The 22,710-nt window shown below is 41.1% G+C and overlaps 1 protein-coding gene across 4 annotated transcripts in view; it reads right to left on the bottom strand.

Moving 5' to 3' along the window:
- Nucleotides 1-688: 688 nt before the first annotated feature.
- Nucleotides 689-22,710, bottom strand: part of atp8b1 (ATPase phospholipid transporting 8B1) — a 162,808-nt gene continuing 140,786 nt past the window's right edge. For all 4 annotated transcript variants that reach the window (XM_041212843.1, XM_041213646.1, XM_041214379.1 and 1 more), the window contains 7 exons: nt 22,237-22,519; nt 19,045-19,268; nt 15,926-16,009; nt 13,236-13,481; nt 11,432-11,570; nt 9,347-9,477; nt 689-2,194 (listed from right to left, as the gene is read on the bottom strand). In XM_041212843.1, the coding sequence (XP_041068777.1) occupies nt 1,967-2,194; nt 9,347-9,477; nt 11,432-11,570; nt 13,236-13,481; nt 15,926-16,009; nt 19,045-19,268; nt 22,237-22,519 (1,335 nt within the window). In that variant the 3' untranslated portion in view covers nt 689-1,966. The remainder of the gene's footprint in view (nt 2,195-9,346; nt 9,478-11,431; nt 11,571-13,235; nt 13,482-15,925; nt 16,010-19,044; nt 19,269-22,236; nt 22,520-22,710) is intronic.

Genomic DNA, 22,710 nt, shown 5'->3' with positions numbered 1-22,710 from the left:
CTGGCTCTCAGACAGGGGCACCATCCATTGTGCCACAAGATTTTCTGTTGAGTTCCTTATTATCCAAAAATCTGTTGATCTCTGTCTTTAATATACTCAACAACTTAGCATCCACAACTCTCCCAAAAGATTTGCAACCCTTGGAGTGAGGAAATTTCTCCTCATTCCAATCCTAAGTGGCTGACCCCTTATTCCCGGACCATAAGCCCTAGTACTGGACTCTCCATCCAAGGGAAACATCCTTCAATTGTCTACCTTATTAAGTCCCTAAATAATTTTATATATGTTTTAATAAGAGCGTCTCTCATTCTTCTAAACTCTGAGGAGTATATATCTGGTCCACTCAGTCTCTCCTCATAGAACAGTGGAAAACTCATATGCTTTAAATGGGGTTCCAATGAATTTATGATGCTGGAGTTAGAAGGAGCTCCAAGAAAACATAGGATATACAGCATTCGACCCAACTAGTCCATGCGAGCGTTTATGTTCCACTCTAGCCTCCTCCAATCTTTTCCTATCCAAATCTCCCATCATAACCATCTATTCTCTCATAGGCTTGTCGATTTTCACCTTAAATGCATCTATTCTATTCATTGCAACTGCTTCCTATGGTAGCAAGTTCCATATTCTTACCACTGAGTGAAGAGTTGGTGAAAACACCTGACTTTTGGAAAGAAAAACAACACTGAATTCTTAAAGGCTTTATTTTAGGTCATTCATTAATTTGTATTAATGTACTACAATTTTGCTGTTCTATTATGAGTGCCTCTGAAAAATAGAGGCAGTACATGTGATATAAACAGCTGTTATCACAAGAGATATCTTGCTAAAACTGTGCATTGCCTGACTTACCTCAGGTTACCCCACATCTGGTGGAAGAGATTCCTATAACCTTTTTGAGTCCCAGAGACTTACAAAAGACAACAAGGTGGAGAAGGCATGAGTTTCTAAAATCCAAGCATTAGACAGCACCAGTGTACTTTCCACTTGGTCTCATGACCCTGCAATTTCCCTGGATGTGAAAATCTCTAACAGCAGCAGTATGTTCAAGCCTTGTGGCACACGTTTGCTTTTCATGGATTGAGCTGACATTACAAAAGATTTACACTGCTGGAATAATTAGCCAGAAATCCATAAATTTTATTATTTTATAATCATCCTCATTTAGCACAGAAAAAATTCCTAAAATATATATATATATCTATCTATATACACATATTCCTTAATTTATGACGAGGCAGCAATAATAATCTGGTTAAAAAGTTAGAGGAAAATTTAGACTAAATTTCTAACGACTTTTGAAAAAATATATTTAAGAACTTCAGATCTGAACATAAAAATGGCAGTGCAGATTTTCAATGTTGCTTTTTGGAATGTATATTAGAGTGTCATGGTACGATCGTGGGGATAAAATGGAATTCATGCTTTCACATTTTGTAAAACACCAAATAAAGGGTGAAAGGTTTAATATTTGCAAATGGTAATAAAATTTATGTAAATCTGCATCTATGTAAACATTAAAAACACATCATCTGCTCACGTACTCACTGCAAGTCAATAAAACAAAATTCAATTTTTTTATTGCTGTTCTGTGTGGGTGGGGGCAGGTGGGTGGTGGTGGGGGCAGGGGGGAACCTCCTCAATGCAGATCCTTAAAATGGTGCCCATATTGCAGCATAGCAACTGATGAGCAGTGCTGGGACAGCAGGTCATCCCAACTTCAGGTTTAAATATACTTGTGTCTGGCCCCTGCAAATCAGATGGTCTTTGTCTTAGTTATGTGCAAATTGGAAGGATTCCAAATCTCGCAGTGTACAGATGTGAAAGTCTAACGTTAAACACGTTGCAATCTTCCTCCAAGATATCCTGAGAATTATATATTTTTTAAAAAATCAATACTTTCCCATCTGTACAGTTGTTGTTGAATACAAAAAAAGTCTTTGCAGGCAACAGTACATTGATGATTTCAGCTTGCATTTGCACCTGCTGTTTCATATGTTCTACTGCTGACACCTGGTTCAGAGTGTGGGCCTTTCTTTCGGATGCTACGGCCCGAAGAAATTAGGTCAGCATAGCCTTGTTGATGTGAGAATGCATAGCCTGATCGACGGTTAGATGCATTCCGCTGGAAAGACCTAGATCTACTTGGTTTGGGCAAAAGTTCGATCTCATATTTTTTGCGGTTCATTTGAATCTGTCATTAAAAACAAAAGAAAATTTGTTTAATGCATTGCAACCCATTAATTGAAGGGCTTGCTAAAACATTCAGGTCTAACAAAGCTAAGACGACCTACATCAAACATTTGCAAAAGCTCATTGCTGTTTATGTTGCACTTGGTGCAGAGGCAAAGTTTGTTTCATTGCTGGTTTGTCCTTTAACTGAGGTTTACACCAAAAGCTTATATTTATATAGACCCTAAGTATAATAAAACATCCCAAAGAGCTTCAGAGGAGCATTATAAAACAAGACACCAAGCCATGTAGGATCACTGAATCGTTACAGCACAGAAGGAGGCCATTTGGCCCATTGTGTCTGTGCTGGCTCTCCGAAAGGCAATTTACCTAGTGCCACTCCCCAGCCTTCACCCCATAGACCTGCCATTCTTCCTTTTCAGACAATAATCCAATTTCCTCTTAAAACCACCACACTCTCAGGCAGTCCAACCTAGATTCCAACCATTTGTTGCATGAAAAAGTTTTTCCTCTTGTCATAATTGCTTCTTCTACCAATTACCCTAAAACCTGTGTCCTTTTGTTCTCATTCCTCCAGCAATGGGAATGGTTTCTCCCTATCTACTCTGTGATTTTGAATATCTCTATCAAATCTCCTCTCAACCTTATTCATGAAGAAAAGTCCCATCTTCTCCAATCTATCTTCATAACTCAAGTTCCTAATCAGTGGAGCCATTCTTGTGAATCTTTCCTGCACTCTCTTTAATGCCTTCACATCTTTCTTAAGTGTGGGGCCCAGAACTGAACACAATACTCCAGTTGAGGCTGAACCAATGTTTCAAACAAGTTTAACATAACTTCCTGGATCTATACTCCTATTAATGAAACCTAGGATGCTGTGTGCTTTATTAACCACTCTCTCAGCCTGTCTTGCACATTCAACAACTTAAGCACATATACACCCAGTTCTCTCTGCTCTTGTACCCACCTTAGAATTATATCCTTCATTTTAATTGTCTCTCAGTGTTCTTCCTAATAAAATGAATCACTTCACTGCATTAAATTTCTTCTGATACTTGTCCACCTATTCCAGCAACCTATGCCCTACACAAGAACGCAGGAACATAAGAAATACAAGGAATAGCCATTTGGCTGCTCGAGATAATGGTTGATCTGATTGTAGCCTTAACTTCACTTTCCTGCCTGTCCCCTATAACCCTCAAATCCCTTGTCACTAAAAAAATCTGTCCAACTCAGCCTTGAATATATTCAATGACCCAGCCGCCACTGCTCGCTGGGGGAGGGAATTCCAAACAGTAACAAACCTCAAAAGAAATTCCTCCTCATCTCTATCTTAAATGGGAAGCCCTTATTTTAAAACTGTGCCTCCTAGTTTTAGATTCCCCACAAGGGGAAACATCTTTTCAGCATCGACCTTGTCAAGTCCCCTCATGATCTTGTGTCAATAAGATCACCTTTAACTTGTCTAATCTCCAACAAGCCCAACATGCTCAACCTTGTCTCAGAAGGTAACTCCTTTATCCCAGTAATCAGCCTGGTGAATCTTCTTTGAACTGCCTCCAATGCAAGTACATCTGTCCTTAAATTAAGCAACCAAAACTGTACACAGTTCTCTTGGTGTGGTCTTACCAATGCCCTGTACAGTTGTAGCAAGACTTCCCCACTTTTATACCCCATCCCCCTAGCAAAAGGCAGCCAACATTCTGTTTGCTTTCTTAATTACTTGCTGTATCTGTAATTCATGTACAAGGACACCCAGGTCCCTCTGTACTGTAGCAATTTGCAGTGTCTGGAGAGACAGGGGATATTAGGCCAGATGACCAAAAGCTTGGTCAAAGAGATAAGGTTTATGGAGCATCTCAAAAGGAGGAAAGCCAGGTAGGGAGGTATAGGGAGGGTATTGCAGAGCTGAAGTCCTAGGCAACAGAAGGACATGGGTACTAATGGTGGACCAATTAAAATCATGGATGCAAAAGAAGTGAGAGTATAGATATCTGAACGTTGTAGAGTTGTAGGAGATTACAGAGATAGCGAGGGGCATGGAGGGATCTGAAAACAAGAATGAGAGTTTTAATGATGTTGTTTGGGCAGGAACCAAAGTAGGTCAGTGATAACAAGGGGTGATAAGGGAATGGGACCTGGTGAGAGTTGAGACAAAGGCAGAAGAGTTTTGGATAAACTCAAATTTACAGAGGATAGAATGTGGGAGGACCAGCCAGGAGAGTATTTCAATAGTCAAGTCTAGATGTAGCAAGGCCATGAATTAGGATTTCAACTGCAGTAGAACTGGGAAAGGAGTGAAGTTAGGCAATGTTACAAAGGTAGAAATAGGTGGTCTTATGAGACATGAATATGGGGTTGGAGGCACATCTCTGGGTCAACTGCGATACCAAGGTTGCCATCAGACTGACAATCTCAGACTGTTCCCAGGGTGAGGGATGGAGTCAGTAGCTAGGGAATGGAATTTGGACTGGGGACCAAAAACAATGGCTTTAGTCTGGGGGAAATTTCTGCTTATCCATGACCAGACATCAGATTAGGAGTCTGATTTGGGGATGCAAGAGGGATGGTGAAGAGGTAGAGCTGGGTCATATCAGTGTACATGTGGAAATTAATGCTATGCTTCAGGATGATGTCATTGAGGGGCAGCAAGCAGATGAGAATTAGGAGGGGGCGGGCCCAAGAATAAATCCTTGGCGGGTACCAGGAGTAACATTGTAGGAGCAGGAAGAGAAGCAATTACAGATGATTCTCTGGCTATGATGATTCGATAGATAAAAATGGAACCCGGTGAGAGCAGTCCCATCCAGCTGGACAGCAGTGGAGAGGCAATGGAAGAGGATGATGTGGCCAATTATTTCAAAGGCTGCAGGCAGACAGAGAAGGACGAGGATCCAAAGTTTAGTTTTGTCACAGTCACACAGGATGTCATTTATGACTTTGTTAAGAGTCATTTTGGTACTGTGACAGGTGCAGAAACCTAACTGGAGGGTTTCAAACATAGAGTTCAAGGAAAGATGGAAAGAGATTTGGGAGGTGGCAACACATTCAAGGACTTTGAAGAGGAAGAGGAAATGGAGGTTGGAGATGGGACAGTAGTTTTCAAGAATAGTAGGGTCAAAGGATGGTTTTTTTGAAGAGAGGTATGATGAAGGCAGGTTTAAAGGAGAGAGGGATCAACAAGTGGAGAGACAGAACTGTTTACAATGTCAGCGAACATGGGGACTAGGATGGGAAATTGGGTAATCAGCTGTTAAGTAGGAATAGGATCGAGGGAACAGGAGGTGGAGCTCAAGGACAAGATGAGCTCAGAGGGGACATGATGCAAGATAGGAGAAAAACTAGAGAAGGATGCAATTTCATGACTCAGGCTGTGGGGACGGATGTTTGGCAGGTGGCCTCATAGAAGGAGGGGCGAGGCTCAGTCAGCTGATCGGATGTACTCTTAGTGACAAAGTAGTCCATGAGCTCCTTGTGCTTCTTGTTGGATAGTGGAGGGGACAGGGGAGAAGGGTTTAAGAATACAGTTTGCAGTCGAGAAAATGAATTAGGAGTTATCTTTATCATTACCAGGATCATCTTGGAATACAAGTGGCCCAGCCAGGTCTGGCAGTGGATGACTAAATCAGCTCTCCACTATATCCTTTCAAGTCTGCATCCTTTTGACTTAAGGGAGAGGAAATGAAGGCCGTACCAGGGGATCAGCCAGAGTGAGAGAGAGAGAGAGTGAGAGAGAGAGAGAGAGAGAGAGAGAGAGAGAGAGAGAGAGTGAGAGAGAGAGAGAGAGAGAGAGAGTGAGAGAGAGGGGGAAGTGTCTTATTGGAGACAAGGACAAATGTGGAAGTGAGTGTACATTTGAGCAAATCAATAGCTGCAGAAAAGTTGTGGCAAATGGAGGGCTAAATGCTGGACAGAGGCTTTGAAAATGCATTTCTAAGTGAAACAGGGAATAGCTTTTTCCAGGAATGGATATAGGAAGAGGTAGGGATGGGAAAGGAAGAGGGGTGTGGGTGGAGGGTGATGCAAGGAAGTGATCAGAGATGGCCTTATCTGTAATTGATATGCTAAGACTAGCAAGACCACTTGATATTGGGACATCATAATATTCAATGCTATGGCCAAGTGCTGGTAAATGGATTAGGTAGGTAGGTCAGGTGCTTCTCACTTGTCAGTGCAGACTCGATGGGCCGAAGGGTGATATGCCCAAGGTCAAAGGGGTGGCCGTTGCAGTGTACTGAAAATTGCATTGTGCATTTTGTCCACTTAAGGTTACCATACCCAAATAGCTGCGGAAGGATTCTAGGACTTGAATAAAGAGATCCATGTTTTAACACCATGTGAGGTTCTGATTCTGAATGCTTTTGACTGAATCTTACTGCTTCTTATCAAAAACTTCACAGGCGTGAAGATGGGTTGGTGAGTTTGCATGGAGGATACTTGAGGACAAGAAGGCAGTGAAATCAAAGGAGAGGACACACAATCAGTTGAGATGGAGGCTGAGAAGTTGTTTGGTGCAGAGGCTGAAGGAAGAAAGCAGTGAAGATATCTTGGCAATCTTGATTATGTCAAAATACTGTTTAAATTTGTCCTTTGCTTGTGCAGAGGCAATCAATAGAGCAGTTGTCTTTCAATTAGCTGTGCTAACATTTTCATCATAAAATCTGGAGGACCATAGTTAAGAAAAAAGGATTCACCAAGCGGTGCACATTTTAAATCTGGTTATCCTTTTTTTCCATCATCAAAAAAAAAGACAGCTTCTTCAGCACCAGAATATTTGTCACACCCTCACTCCTCAACTTCTGGAAATTCAGGCAACATTCTTCATATTTCAACCTCTTCAGTTTTAGTCAGTTTTCATCCTTCCCTCTCCTCCTTAGCTCAATAATTCCCCCTTAACCTCACTTTTCATTGACACTCCATCCTTCCTTCCATGTCCTAGTATCTTGATCACTAACCACATTTGTTTTTATTACTCTCACTGTGGCAAATGCCTGCCTTATTAAAAGAGGTAGAATTGATCCTATAGAGTGAGGACATAATTAAACAGAATTTGACAGAATTCAGATTAGATAGTTTTTTTGATTTCCTGCCTTTGGTCCATCTGAAAGTAGTCCATATTAACTAACGTTAGAAATAATGGATAGTTCACATTTCCAATGTACTCTGCCAACAGGTAAGGTTCCTAGCTAGGAGCACAGACTCATTAATTTATCTTTACAGCATTTTTATCTAAACTGAATGGTAGGCCTGCATATTCCTTTAGCATAGGTAATGTATGCAGAGGAAATGGGATAGAGAAGACAGAAAATAGCCCAGGAAATTTTGCTTTTCCTCCTCTCCCACCCATCCTGTTATCAACAATCTCAGCTATCAATCCTTTAGCAACAAGTTAACAGGGGTAGGTCATTCAGCCTCTCAAGTCTGTTCTAATATTCAATTAGATCATGGCTGATTTGTTATCATTTATGCACCTTGGCTTCATATCCCTCAATATCCTTGATGAGCATAAATCTAAATCTTTGAATTTTTCAGTTGACCAAGCAATCACATTGTTTTTGGGGAACAGCGTTTCAAACTTTCACAACTCTCTGTGTAGGAGTGCTTCCTGATATCATTACAGAACTGTCTAGTTTGGTTATGTTGCCTTGTTCTGCATTCCCCATCAGCAGCAACTGTTTCCATCTACTTACAGTATCAAATGCTTCAATCATCTTAAATGCTCCAATTACATCATCCCTTAATCTTTACTCAAGGGAATACAATCCTAGTCTATGTATGCTGTTATCATGATTAATCATTTAGTCCCCTTGTGAACATGTATTGAATCTCTTCTAAGGCCAGTACCTCCTTCTGGCAATACTCCAGATATGGTCTAACCAGAACTTCATAAAACTGTAGCATAACTCCAACCCCTTTGTTCTCCTGCTTGCTCGAGAGAAAGACCAACATTGACTGTTCTATTGCCTTTAAACGATGGCAGGGACCAGGACACTGTGCCTTTCTCAGTACCGCTGACCGAAGACAAGAACAGATGAGTGGTATTACTGATTGTGCCGTAAGCGCAAGGTAGTGCATGGAGAAGTCCTAACTACCTCTTGGAAATACTCAAGTAGGTAGCCTCTAGTTGAACTCTTCCCAAATCATTTAAGGCAGAGGCATCTTCAGGGTTTCAACCTCCTTTATATTCAGTCATTCCCTGCTCTGGCTCTGCTGAACTGCCACTTAATAAGCAACTCGTCTTGTATTTTTAAATGAAGCCCAACCTAGGAAAATGTGACAGGCTTGTGGAAATCCTGAACAAATCACCTCCAGTCAAAAGCCACCCTGGAGAAAATTCCAGCTCTTCAATTAGGCTCAAGGAACTAAATCGCCTCCTTGTATTCTTATGCTGCTGATGGGGAATGCAGAAAAAGGCAACATAACCAAACTAGACAGTTCTGTAATGATGTCAGGAAGCACTCCTACACACAGGGTTGTGAAAGTTCGAAACTCTGTTCCCCAAAAACAATGTGATTGCTTGGTCAACTGAAAAATTCAAAGATTTAGATTTATGCTCGTCAAGGATATTGAGGGATATGAAGCCAAGGCGCATAAATGATAACAAATCAGCCATGATCTAATTGAATATTAGAACAGACCTTTTCTGAAGACAAATGGCATTAAAATTATGAGGGGCCGAGATGGGTTTAGACAGGAAAGACCCGTTTCCTCTAGCTAAGGGGTCAATTACAAGAGGGCATTGATTTAAGGTGGTTGGTAGAAGGATTAGAGGGGTCTTGAAGAAAGACTTTTTCACCCAGAGGGTGGTGGGCATCTAGAATTCACTGCCTAAGCTGCTGGTTGAGGCTGAAACGTCCAACTCATTTAAAAAGGTACCGGGATCTGTATCTGAAATGCTGTAACTTGCTAGGCTACGGACCAGATGCTGGAAAGTGGGATTAAAAATGAGCGGCTAGTTTCTATTTTACTCTTTCTTTTGGCCGGCGCAGACCTGATAGGCTGAATGGCCTCTTCCTGCACTGTAATCTTTCTATAGTTCTGGAAAAAAAACTGAACAACCAAAATGTTACTTTCTGAAAATGGATTGAAACAGTTTTTTCTGAAATTGAGTGATGGTAAATGTAAAAATTTTGACAACCAGTTTGTTACTTACTTTGTCAGTCTCCGATGGGCTGATTACCTGAATCAGGAAACGGACTGCAACAACAGGGAGGAGACTGATTGCCACAGTTAATATGATGGTCAGCCATAGGTATGGCTGTCGAAGAGTATTGGGAGCAGCACCTACGTGAAGAATACAATTGAGATTACTACAGAGTTAAAGTCTAAAGCTAAAGTTGAATTTAAAATCACATTTCTCAGGCTCATTGCATCAAATGTCAATGAGTTAGGTGTAAAAATCTTTATACCTCACCAATTAATGCAATATATTATGGAAGAGGAGGCATGCTGCCCAAAGAGCCCATCTTCATCACATACAATCTACCATGGACTATGACTGATGATCCTCTACCCTTAAATTTGGCATCAGCCTCAACTTATAAGTGACCTAGCACCTCTGAGTCAAAAGATGGTGGGTCAGGCTGGCCCACCTGCTCTCTCCAGCAGGGGTAAAAAGACCTCAATCTATTTGAAGAGGAGAATTTTTCTTGGTTTCCTGGCCAATATTCATTCAACAATCAAAACTAGTAAAACAGGTTATCTGGTTACTTATCTCATTAAATTTGTAGGGCCTTGTTGTACATCATTTGGCTTCCACATTTCCCTCCATTCCACAGTGATTTCACTTCAAAAGTGATTTGGGATATAATTGTGAAAAGTGCTATGTAACTTCAAGTTCTTTCTTTTCTTCTCATAACATTGTAGAACATGGGACAGCACCACAACTTAGGCAATAATCACGGCTCATGAGGAAGATGGCACATTACTGCAGATGCCAATTGTACTGTACCATCAGTACCAATCCAAAATGCTACCCATTACACATATACAGGCATACATACTGTACTTTACAATGGCACAGTTCAACTATTTTTAGATTTTCATGTACCCCTGACCTTTGCAATGACAAACCTATTAGCATCCTTGCATACTGAATTAAAAATACTTCTTGCCAATTATTTTTGCCACAAGATCCTAACAGAAACTGCCTTTTAAAACAGTTTAAGGCAGTTACTGAGATATGATAGTTAGCTTCAGTGCTCCTGAGCTAGGGATGATGGTGGTAGGTGTGAAATCCTCCAAGGATCCTATTCTCAATTGCTGCATTCATTTTGACAGGGTAGATTTTGGCTATTATGGCATTAGAAGGCAAAAATCTCGAGTACATTGAATGTTACGGCAAACAGCAATAATGATAATTTCAGCAAAGACACTAGCACCAAAAAAGCCATAGGGAGTAGGGTGTACTCAACAAGGACCATATGAGAAAACATTTTCAGGAGAGGAAAGGGAAAATATAAAACAAACACTCATCTACAGAGAAAATATATTTCAATTCTCACTTGGCTTTCTCGGTAGGCAGATGTGCAAAGCAGAATAATCGGGGTGGGGAGGTGGGACAGTGCCATGGGTCAGTACCTGCTTGGCCCTACGTGAACAAATTTCTCCCCACAATGTCTTGTTGGGAATTTATGTACAGTAGAATTATTGTGTCAAACAATTTAAATTTTGGTGGATTTAATGTACAGCAATACCACGGATGTCAGTGCTGTGGAATGGGTGCATTACCATATCCACCAATTGTCAGCATCAGGGAACGGACTAATTACTGAATAAAACAAACTTCAACTGATCCACAGTGCATTTTATCTACATTTTCATAAAAAGCATCCACACTTCTGCATTCAGCATGACTCTCATTTTCCATGCTAATTACCCACATCACTGGTCTTGGCATTAATAGGCAAAAATTGACAAAAAGTGCAAAGTGATAGGCTGAGCCTTAGAAGTCATTTAAAACTGAATTGAGACGATCCAAACTAATTTCTTCTCACCATCTCTGATGTTAATTTAAGAAGAGACTTTTTTGGATGATAAATGAAAGAACTGTGCTTTAATTTATTGAATCTCACTAACTCCTGTAGATATTGGTTTTTAAACATTCCAGCTCAAGCAACAAATTTAAATGATGAATTTTTTTCTTTAAACAAGGAGGTGCTTGGGAGTATAAGTAACATGGACTACTGGACCAAATAGCCTATTTTCTGTGCTGTAAATGCTTTGTAACGTGACTGACCAGTAAAGGTAAAAACCGATGGAAATAAGATATGGATTCCTGCACTGTGAAGGTCGAACGTGATGGCAAAATATAAAACGATACTTCCGAAGACTGAAAAGGCATTGATAAATGTCCAGTAAGAGGTGTCCAGAGCAATCTGCAAGAAACAAATTAAAATTTGTGAGCAAATATGATTTATAAATACGTTTATATCACGTTCCTGCAACATGTAAAATGTAGCGAATGCTCAGCTTTACATTATGTAATTATGTCATTTATACATTTTGTTTTGTGGATGTTACAAATGAAAACAATACATCACTGAAGAGATGAACATTTGACAGTGACATTGCCCAATCACTCTGCAATTTATGCACCGATTTAGATTCTAGTTAATTTTGCATCAACTGAATGTAATATTGCTTACCGTGCAGAAAACAATGACCTGAAATTTGAGGTAGAGTAATGATGAGGTTATCAGCAATTGCTGTTATTAAAGAGTAAATTGGACAGCAACCCCCCTGGCTGCTGCACGTGCGCAATTTAACATGGCAATCAAGAGGTTGCTGTTTGAGTTGCCCTGCTCAGCCCGAGGCTGCGCTACACTGGTATCTTGCCCCAAGAAATGCTGGGAATGGTGTAATGTTGCAGTTCTCTTCAGACTGGAGGGCGAGTGGATTCCCAGCGGTTATAGTACTAGGACCACTCCTTTTGTTTATCTATATTAATGACTTTGACTTGGGTTACAAAGCACATTTTCAAAAATTGCAGATGACACAAAACTTGAAGTATTGTGAATCGGGAGTAAGATAATGATAGAATTCAAGAGTGTCAGCCTTGATTTTTGTACTAAAGACCTGGAGTGCGACTTGAACCTGGAATGCATGAGTCATGGGCGAAAGTGCTACCAGCTTAGCCACAGCTCACACTCCAGGACAATTTACAAGAATGGATCCAGGAATAAGGGACTTCCAGTTACCTGGACAGAGTTAAGAAGAGAAGGTGGAAAGGAGATTTGATAGAGGTTTTCAAAATCATGAATGGTTCAGACAGTAGATAGAAATTGTTCCCATTGGCAGAAAAGTTGAGAACCAGAAGGTATCAAATAGAGGTGAATGGCAAAGTAACCAATGCAGGATTATGGATAAGGGCAGGTGAGTGGGGCTAGCCAAGTTGCTCCTGCAGAAAGCCAATATAGACACATTGGGCTGAATGGCCTCCTTCTGTGCCGTAACCATTGTAAGATTCTATTATCCATTAAAAATTAGAGCTTGTCCATTCAATTGTAACAGTGTAATAAGTCTTAAGTATTGCCAACCCAGTTCTCCTAAACTGACAAATTTAGCATTTACAAATCTAGATTCTAATTTGTTCGGATTTTAATTAGTGTTGGAGATTTTTAATTTAAATGAATCTTGTAAACTTTGTTGGAATTTGAAATGGAGGGGAAAATGGGATTGAACAGGATAAAATATTTCCCCATTATATTTTATGCCTTGGGTATAAAGGAAAGTATCTCATATGCCTTCTCACCCACCTATCCTGTTACTTTCAGGAATCTGTGGACATGCACTGTAAGGCCCCTGTGTTCTGCTATGCTTCCCAGTATTCTGCCATTTATTGTGCATTTGTATACCTAGATTGCCCTACCCAGATGCATTACCTCTCACTCTCTGGATGTCACCAGACTCCAATACACTGTTGACAAGAATAGCCAACTTGTTCGTTGTAGTGGAGGGCAGTTGCATATGTGAAATCTGAATGAGGAGTCCCCATCTTTGGGGGAGGAGAAAAAGGAGTAATCCACAAAACTTCTACTTACCTGGAAATTGACAGTTATGATGAGAGATGAGGCTGTTGTGACTGCAAATGACTGGTAATCTGTTGGTGCCTCACCATCCTGACCCATTGTTTGAAGGAATGCTCCATAAGGTATGAAGAAAATGATCATGGACACAATAATGCCATGAAACAAGCTGAGAAAGAACTTCTTGAAATTGAAGTAAGAATCTTTCTGCCCAGGTGTATAAAGCGCTGGAAACCTAAGACTCAACTTGTCGGTGACATCCTAAGGATGAGGGGAAGGGAGAAAGAAATTGAAAAAAAAGGGTAAACTGTGTAACATTACAAGAACATGACAGATGTGGTCCATTTTAATCACACATATTTGGCTTGGATGGGATTTGAGTTTAATTTGTATAATGCTTTGCTTCATAGAACTAATGTCTACATCAGCACAATAAATAAAACAATTTATATTTATATAGCACCTTTAACATAATGAAGTATCCCAAGGTACTTCACAGGAGCACTATAAGACAAAATATGACACCAAGCCACATAAGGAGATATCAGGTCAGATGACCAAAAGCTTGGTCATAGAGGTAGGTTCTAAGGTGCCTCTTAAAGGAAGAAAGTGAGGTAGAGAGTCAGAGGTGCAGGGTAATTCCAGAGCTTAGAGCCTAGGCAACCGAAGGCAAAACCACCAAAGGAGGAGTGATTAAAATCTGGGATACACAGGAGGCTAGAATTAGAGGAACACAGGTATCTCAGAGGGTTAGAGTCAGTCATTATGGCGCAGGAGACCATTCAGCCCATCAAGTCCATGCCCATTCTCTGCAGAGTCAGTTTCATTCCCCTGCTCTATCCTGTAACCTTGCAAGTTCATTTCCCTCATCTAATTTCCTTAGAAATCATTGATCATTTCCACTTCCACCACCATTGTAGGCAGTAAGTTCCAGGTCACTACCACTTACTGTGTCAAAAATTTCTTCCTTTTTCCCCCTGTATCTTTTGCCCAAAATCTTAAATCTTTGAACCTTTGTCCTTGTAACATCAGGAAATGGGAACAGTTTTTCTTTGTCTATTTTATCTAAGTCTGTCATAATCTTGTACACCTCTATCAAATTTCTCCGCAAATTCCTCGCCCCAAGGAGAACAACTCCAGCTTCACTGACTTAAGGAGATATTTGCCATAGAGGGAGTGCAACAAAGGTTCACCAGCCTAATCCCCAGCTGAGATGGTGGGATTGTTTTATGGAGGAGAGATTGAGGAAACTGGGCCTGTATGGTCTAGAGTTTCGAAAAATGATCTAATTGAAACTTACAAAATTCTTACAGGGCGTGACAGGGTGGATGTAGAGAGGATGTTTCCCCTGGCTGGTGAGTCTAGAACCGGGGATGTAATCTCAGAATAAGGGGTAGGCCATTTAAGGCTGAGATGAGAAGGAATTTCTTCGCTTTTTGGGTGACGAATCTCTGGAATTCTCAAGAGGGCTGTGGAAAGTCATTCATTGAGCATGTTCAAGACAGAAATCGGTAGATCCTGGATACTTATGACATGAAGGGAAATGGGGATAACGGGGAAAAATGGCATAGAGGTAGATGATCAGGCATGATCTGTTTGAATGGTGGAACAGGCCTGATGGCCAAATGACCTACTCCTGCGATAAAAACAAAAAACTGCGGATGCTGGAAATCCAAAACAAAAACAGAATTACCTGGAAAAACTCAGCAGGTCTGGTAGCATCGATGGAGAAGAAAAGAATTGACGTTTCGAGTCCTCATGACCCTTCCACAGAACTGTTCTGTGGAAGGGTCATGAGGACTCAAAACGTCAACTGTTTTCTTCTCCACCGATGCTACCAGACCTGCTGGGTTTTTCCAGGTAATTCTGGTTTTGTTTTGGACCTACTCCTGCTCCTATTTCCAATGTTCCTATGACCTAAATTTTAGCTGGAACTGCTTATCCCTGGAGCCATTCTGGTTAGCTTCCTCTGCACCCTCTCAAGGGCCCTTATGTCCTCCTCAAGTGCAGTCAAACAGGACAAAATTTCTCATGTTTTGTTGTGGGGCTGGAGAAGATTATAGAGATAGGGAGGGCAAGCCCATGGGGGGATTTGAAAATAAGGATGAGAACTTTAATGTCAAGACATTGGCTCCCAGTCAATGTAGGTCAGCAAGCACAGGGGTGACAGGAGAAAGGGACTTACTGCGAATTAAGACATGGGCAGCAGAGTTTTGGATGAATTCAAGTTTTTGGACAATCGAGTGCGAGACACCAGCCAGGAGTACATTGGAAAGAGATAACAAAGGCATGCATAAGGGTTTCTGCAGCAGATGAGCTGAGACAAGGGCAAAGTTACAAAGATGGAAGTAAGCATTCTAATTTATGGCATGATTATGAGGTCAGAAGCTCATCTTGGATTCAAATGTGACACAAAGGTTCAGACAGACTAGCTTAATCTCGAACTGCTGCCAGGAAGAGAGATGGAGTCAGCGGCAAAGGAATGGAGCTTGGAACAAGTACTGAAATCAATGGTTTCAGTCTTTCCAATATTTAATTGTAGGAAATTTTTGCTCACCCAGGACTGGACTTTAGATAAGCAGTCTGATCATTTTGCAACAGTGGAGGAGGTAAGAGAAATGATGGCGAGGTCAAACTGGGTATCATCAGCACACACACAAATACACACAAAGTATACTGACGTTGAATGTATGAATGGAATATACCTGATCAAGCACCCCAACAACCAATACTGGGAGACTACTGTACAGAACATTGTACAGTGTAATAAACCAATTCTCAAATGCAGTCTGTGCACAAGGAGAAACAGAAAACATTAGATTTCTATAACTCTCCAAATCATAATTATTCCTGAAACATTGGAATGCATATTTATCAGTGTAAAAACAAACTTATTTAAATCACAAAAATGAGTGCTACTCAACACTAATGCAATAAACGTTGAAAAAATTGAAATGTGATTAAAAAGGTAGACAAGAATAGTAATCCTACCAAACATGACCTTAAGCTAGACCCTGATTACCATGCCCTTTGAACTATTAACTTTAACTCAATTATTAACAATTAACTCAATGCTTGAATATGTCTTAGCTCCTCCTCAATTCGCCACACCTCCATCACTCACCTCCTATGGGCTCTCTTAATCAGGACCCTTGCATGTGTTCCATCACACCCTCAAGCACTTAGCACTGCTGCATGCCTCACACCCAAGTCTCTCAGATTGCACACACTGTCAGCTATTCAACCTTGACAGTCATATTAGCCAGGCAGATTGCACAACACTCACTGACACATTTTCCTCCCTTCCAGGGTGGGAAATGCTCATAACCAGTGACAACAGGAGCTAATTGGACAGGGACAGATGCACCTTTATGTCCTGGCACTTGCAGAGGAAATGCTGTTGGCCATTATTGAGATGACTATTGCTGAAGCTATGGCCGACAGAGGGTTTAAGTCATTACAGAGGATATTCTCATACTTAAATAGCTTCACATCCCCTCCCCCACGTCACACCATCTGCAGCTTGTAAGGAGTGTAAGTATGAACCTCTTACTTGCTAACCCGTCTCCTCCCCTCACCGCATTACCCTTGGTGCCTTTTTCTTTCCAGGTACTCAATAAGTCCAACTTCGCAAGCAGCAGAGAACAGTGCAAAGGGGACGACGATGAAGACGCATCATCACTCAATTTCACATGTGCAGCCACCAGATCAGATACTGACGTTGCATGTAATTTAGAGGTTGGATTTACAGATGAAGGTATGATGGAACACATGCAAGACTCCTTATTAAGAAAGACCTTAGGAGATGAATGATGGAGGTGTGGTGAATTGAGCAGGGGCTGAGGCTTGTGCAAAATATAGCATTTAAAGATGTATTTACTGTCCTTGATCACTCTTGTGAAGACCAGGGAATTTCTTGTGACACTATATCTAGCTCCACAGGCTTGACTGCTGGCATTGACATCTATGGTTATCCAAGCATATCCGGAGGGCCTTCTCCAGACACAGGGTCATCTCCCCTACTTTCCAACTCCTTTACCAAGACCTCCAGTGCAACAACTGCAAACAGGAAACAGTGCAACCTTCACTGCCTTCAAACCTAAGCCGAAAATCACTCATGCTCACATTTCTGCTCTCAGCCTGCTGCAATGTTCCAGTGAAACCCAGTGGGAGGAACAGCACCTCACATTCCCATTAGGCATTTTACAGCCTTCTGGACTCAACATTGAGTTCAACAACTTCAGATCATGAACTCTGTTCTCCATATTGATATTTTTTCCCCTAACCCCCCCACCACCGCAGGGCTAGTCCATAACTTGTTCTTCTGTTTCCCTTTCAGAAAGCACTGACCTATGTTCTGTTATTAACACATTCTGCTATCTGACCTATCTGCCACTATTAACACCTGCCTTAGTCTTTAACACTATTACCACTCTCTTTGTCCTATGTCCATGACATCTTTGTCAAATCTCTCCTGAGCTCCCACCTATCCCTGACCTTCTATTTTGCTCCACCTGCTCCTCTCCAACAGTATAAAACCCATCACCTTTCTACCTGTCTTCAGCTCTGAAGAAGAGTTGGACTCGAAACGTCAACTCTGTTTATCTCTCCACAAACATTGCCAGATCTGAGCTTTTCCAGCATTTTAAAAATTCATTTATGGGATGTAGGCATAACTGGCTAGGCTGGCATTTATTGCCCATCCCTAATTGCCCTTGAGAAAGTGGTGGAGAGTTGCTTTCTTGAACTGCTGCAGTCCACGTGGTGTAGGTACATTCAGAGTGCTGTTAGGGAGGGAACTCCAAGATTTTGACTCAGCAACAGTGAAGGAGCAGCGATATATTTCCAAGTCAGGATGCTGGGTAGCTTGGAGGAGAACTTCCAAGCAGTGGTGTTCCAATGTATCTGCTGCCCTTGTCCTTCTAGATGGTAGCGGTCCTGGGTTTGGAAGGTGCTGCCTAAGGAGGCTTGGTGAATTTCTGTTTTTATTTCAGATTTGCAGCATCCATAGTGTTTTGCTTTTATTACCTTTTAAAAAGGTGCCGACTAGCTTTAAGCACTGCAGTTTAGATTTAACTGGTGTTAGCCATTCATGATATTGGCTCTGTGCTCAGGCGTCCAGCCAATCTACAGGGCTGTTAGTGCTGGTTGGATGTTAAAATAAATTTACAACAGCAGGTAGCAAGAAGTTGGGGTGCTGAATTTGTTGCAATCAGTTGGCATGGTTCAATCATGATTCGCAATCTCCTGGCTGTTTTCAGAGGCCACTACATTTAGCCCCCTCCTTAATGATCAAGATATCTTCCCCACAAGTACGGTACGACAAAAATGTACAGTGACTTTACACAATATGCATATGTAAAACTTGAAAATTCAGTTTAAAATTAGAAAATGCAAAATGGAATTGCAGAATAGTTTAGACATATGAAAACAAAGAATCACTTGAGCCCCTGGAAAAAATGTAGCCATGTCTTACAGAATAGTAATAGTAACTTCAACTGGAATCCTCTCCCTTACTATTAATGGCATGCAAATAATTAGCCAATTAAGGTAGTAACAAAGATAATTGAAGGAGTAAATAAAGACGAAGACCCTGATACCATTCCTTCCATCTGTAGCCATGATGGAATTATTTTCCTACTTTCAAGAGCTTACGCAAGTTTTTCTCCTCTATCATACTTTTTTCCACCCATTCCATCCTTTCTCTCTTTCCCAATTGGTGAACTGTGATTGTTTTTCCACACTCTAAAGCAATGTGCTAGAGGTTGTTGCTGCCATTAATCATTTTACTCATAACTGTGGCAGATTAAATAATTGCTTTTACCTGTGCAGAATATCCATTGAAAAAGGAGTACCAAAAGTGAACTAGTGTAAAGGCAAAGTTTTTGTAGAAAAAGTAGGTTAAAAACTTGCACATCCGGATGTACGACCATCTCCCATGGACCAGGATCAGTCGCTTCAAAAACCGAAACTGCCCAAAAGCATAGTCACTCGACATGACAGCCTGCATGCCTTCCTGGCCGCTGATCCCTACGCCAATATGCGCAGCTGTAGCATGGGACAAAAAACATCAACACCTTCAAATAAGTTAAACACTGCATTTCTCCAAAACAGATCAAGGAACCCAACTATCACATGTTACAGTCTTTTAATAGTGTATTGATAGCTGTAGGACCTAGTCCAGTTACATATTGTTTTAAATTGAGAAACCTAGCTGAAAAGGCCAAGGTCTCCAGAAATTAACATTGAAGAGGGAAGCAGTTTAAATTAGATAAAGTTGATTTTGTGCTGATGGGAACTGAGCTGATTTCAAAGTCTTCTTAAATTTATTAGAACTACAACTTTCATACAATTCTCAGCAATTTAGAAGCATACTTTGGTGTTGTTCTGCAGTAAAGCCCTGACCCAATGTTTTTCAGTTAAGAAAAAAGCAAACCAACCTACTTTCTCCTGAAGTATTTAAACAGATCATATTAAGAGTAGTACCAATAATTATCATCATGCACTACACAATATGTAAAGCAACTGGGATATCATGTTTTTAAACCAAACTCATGCTATTTTAAAACAGTTATAAAAGAAAGCATTAGGTAGCCTGTTCCTTATCATTCCTTAATCATTCCTTAAATGGAGTTTGTACCAAGTCGATTAAAGTACTGCGCAGCCAAAATTAAGAGAGCAAGTGAGTCTGAAAGGCATAGAAATTATAGGCCAGTTAAGGGACAAGGGAGTTTGGCAAGGTTGGATGGTATTTATTTTAATGCCAGGAGTCTGACGAATAAGGCAGATGAGTTGAGGACACATATTAAAATATGGAAGTATGATGTCATTGCTGTCACAGAGACATGGTTGAGAGAGGGGCAGGATTGGCAGCTCAATATTCCATTGATCAAGGAATCAATTACAGTAGTAACGAGGGATGAGATCGGAGAAAACTCCTCAAATGAAGCCATATGGGTAGAACTTAAAAACAAAAAAGGAGCAATCACATTGCTAGGAGTGTACTATAGGCTTCCAAGCAGTCAGAGAAAAATAGAAGAGCAGGTATGTAGGCAAATTTCAGTGAAGTGTAAAAATAATAGATTTGTAAAAGTGGGGGATTTCAACTTCCCTAACATTAACTGGGTTAATCATAATGTGATAGGTTTAGAGGGAGTGGAATTCTTAAAATGCATCCAAGAGAGCTTTTTAAGCCAATACATAGAAGGTCCTACAAGAGAGGGGGCGTTCCTGGACTTAATTTTAGAGAATGAAGCCGGGCAAGTGGTAGAGGTATCAGTGGGGGAGCATTTTGCAGGTAGTGATCATAACTCCGTTAGATTCAAGGTTGTTATGGTAAAGGACAAGGAAGGGCCAGAAATCAGAGTTCTAAATTGGGGGAAGGCAAATTTTAATAAGATCAGATATGATTTGGCCAGAGTGGACTGGGAGCAGCTACTTTTAGGCAAATGTGCATCAGAGCACTGCGACTCATTCAAGAAGGAAATAGGGAGAGTACAGGGCCAACATATTCCAGTAAAGATAAAGGGTGGGACCAACAAATCCAGGGAACCCTGGATGTGGAGGGATATACAGGATTAGATAAAGAGAAAAAGGGAGGCATATGGCAGATAGCGAGGGCTCAAAACTGCAGAAGCCCTAGGTGAGTATAGAATGTGATGGGGGGAAACTTAAAATGGAAATTAGGAGAGCAAAAAGGGGGCATGAAAAAACATTGGCAGGTAAAATAATGGAAAATCCAAAGTTATTTAACAAGTACATCGAGAGTAAGAGGATAACTAGGGAAAGAGTAGGGCCCATTAAGGACCATAGTGGTAATGTGTGTATGTAGAGCTGGAAGAGGTAGGTAGGGCTCTAAATGAATACTCTGTCAGTCTTCACGATTTAGACTTGAATGTAGGAGGGTTGATCAGTAAGTTTGCAGCTGACACAAAAATTGGTGGGGTGGTAAATAGTGAGGAGGATAGCCTTAGATTACAGGAAGATATAGGCGGGCTGGTCAGATGACCTGATCAGTAGCAAATGGAATTTAATCTGGATAAGTGTGAGGTGATGCACTTGTTCAAGACAAACAAAGCAGGGAATACACAATGAATGGTAGGACCCTGGGAAGTACCGAGGATCAGAGGAACCTTGGTGTGCATTTCCATCGGTCCCTTAAGATAGCGGGACAGGTAGATAAGGTGGTTAAGAAGGCATATGGGATACTTGCCTTTATTAGCCAAGACATAGAATATAAGAGGAGAGAAGTTATGCTGGAGCTGTATAAAACACTGGTTAGGCCACAGCTAGAGTATCGCATGCAGTTCTGGAATCCGCATTTTAGGAAGGATGTGATTGCACTAGAGAGAGTGCAGAGGAGATTTACCAGGACATTTCCTGGACTGGAGAGTTTTAGTTATGAGGAGAGATTGGATAGACTGGGGTTATGTTTCTTGGAGCAGAGGAGATTGAGGGGGGACACCATTGAGGTGTATAAAATTATGAGGGGCATAGATAGGGTATTCAGGAAGGAACTTTTCCCTTTGGTGGAGGGATCAATTACCAGGGGGCATAGATTTAAGGGAAGGGGAAGGAGGTTTGGAAGGGATATGAGGAAGAATTTTTTCACCCAGAGGGTGGTGGGAATCTGGAACTCACTGCCTGAAAGGGTGGTAGAGGCAGAAACCCTCAACATTTAAGAAGTATTTGGACATGCACTTGCGATGCCATGCCATACAAGACTATGGGCCTAGTGCTGGAAAACGGGATTAGAATAGTTAGGTACTTGTTTGACCTGCACAGACTTGATGGGCCGTAGGGCCTTTTTCTGTTCTGTAGACCTCTATGACTATGACCCTATTGGCTCAAAATTGAATCAATAGCATACAGGCTCCACTTTAGTTCTCCCCTTGCTAAAATTCCACGTAACACGAGGGATGGGCCCTGCTTTCTTGTTTAGGACCTTTCAAATTGAAACCAAAAGGAAAACAGCCCTGCAAGAGATATTCAAACTACCAGCCCTCGCTCCACTTACTTTTAATCATGTTAACATCATTAGCGCCATCTCCAATTGCCAGGGTAATAGCTTTCTTGTATTTTTTCACCAGGCTCACTACCATGGCTTTCTGTTTGGGAGTGACACGACAGCAGACTACGGCAGTGCACTGGCAGGCTAAATCCACAAAGTCTTTCTGTCGCTTTTCTTTAGCGGCTTCATCTTTCTGATCCTTTTCCATTTGCATCCTCTTCTCATCCTCTGTTTTTGGCCGCCTGAACCATTTTTTTTTCCTTCTTTTCTTCTCTCTGAGTATTTCATTCTAGAAAACAAGTGTACCATGGGATCATAAGGAATGGAATGGGCCCCTCAAGGAGGTCATGGCTGATCTGTGGCCAAACTCCACAATCCAACTTTGCCTCTTTTATTATATCTTAGGTTAACAAAAATTGACTAATCTCAATTGACCATCATCAATTGCAGTTTGCAGAAGAGACTTCTGAAAGTTCCGAG

This window comes from Carcharodon carcharias, chromosome 1 (assembly GCF_017639515.1).
Source record: "Carcharodon carcharias isolate sCarCar2 chromosome 1, sCarCar2.pri, whole genome shotgun sequence".
Classification (NCBI taxonomy): domain Eukaryota; kingdom Metazoa; phylum Chordata; class Chondrichthyes; order Lamniformes; family Lamnidae; genus Carcharodon; species Carcharodon carcharias.
Note: the sequence above shows the minus strand (reverse complement) of the source record. Positions and strands in the feature narration are given on the sequence as shown.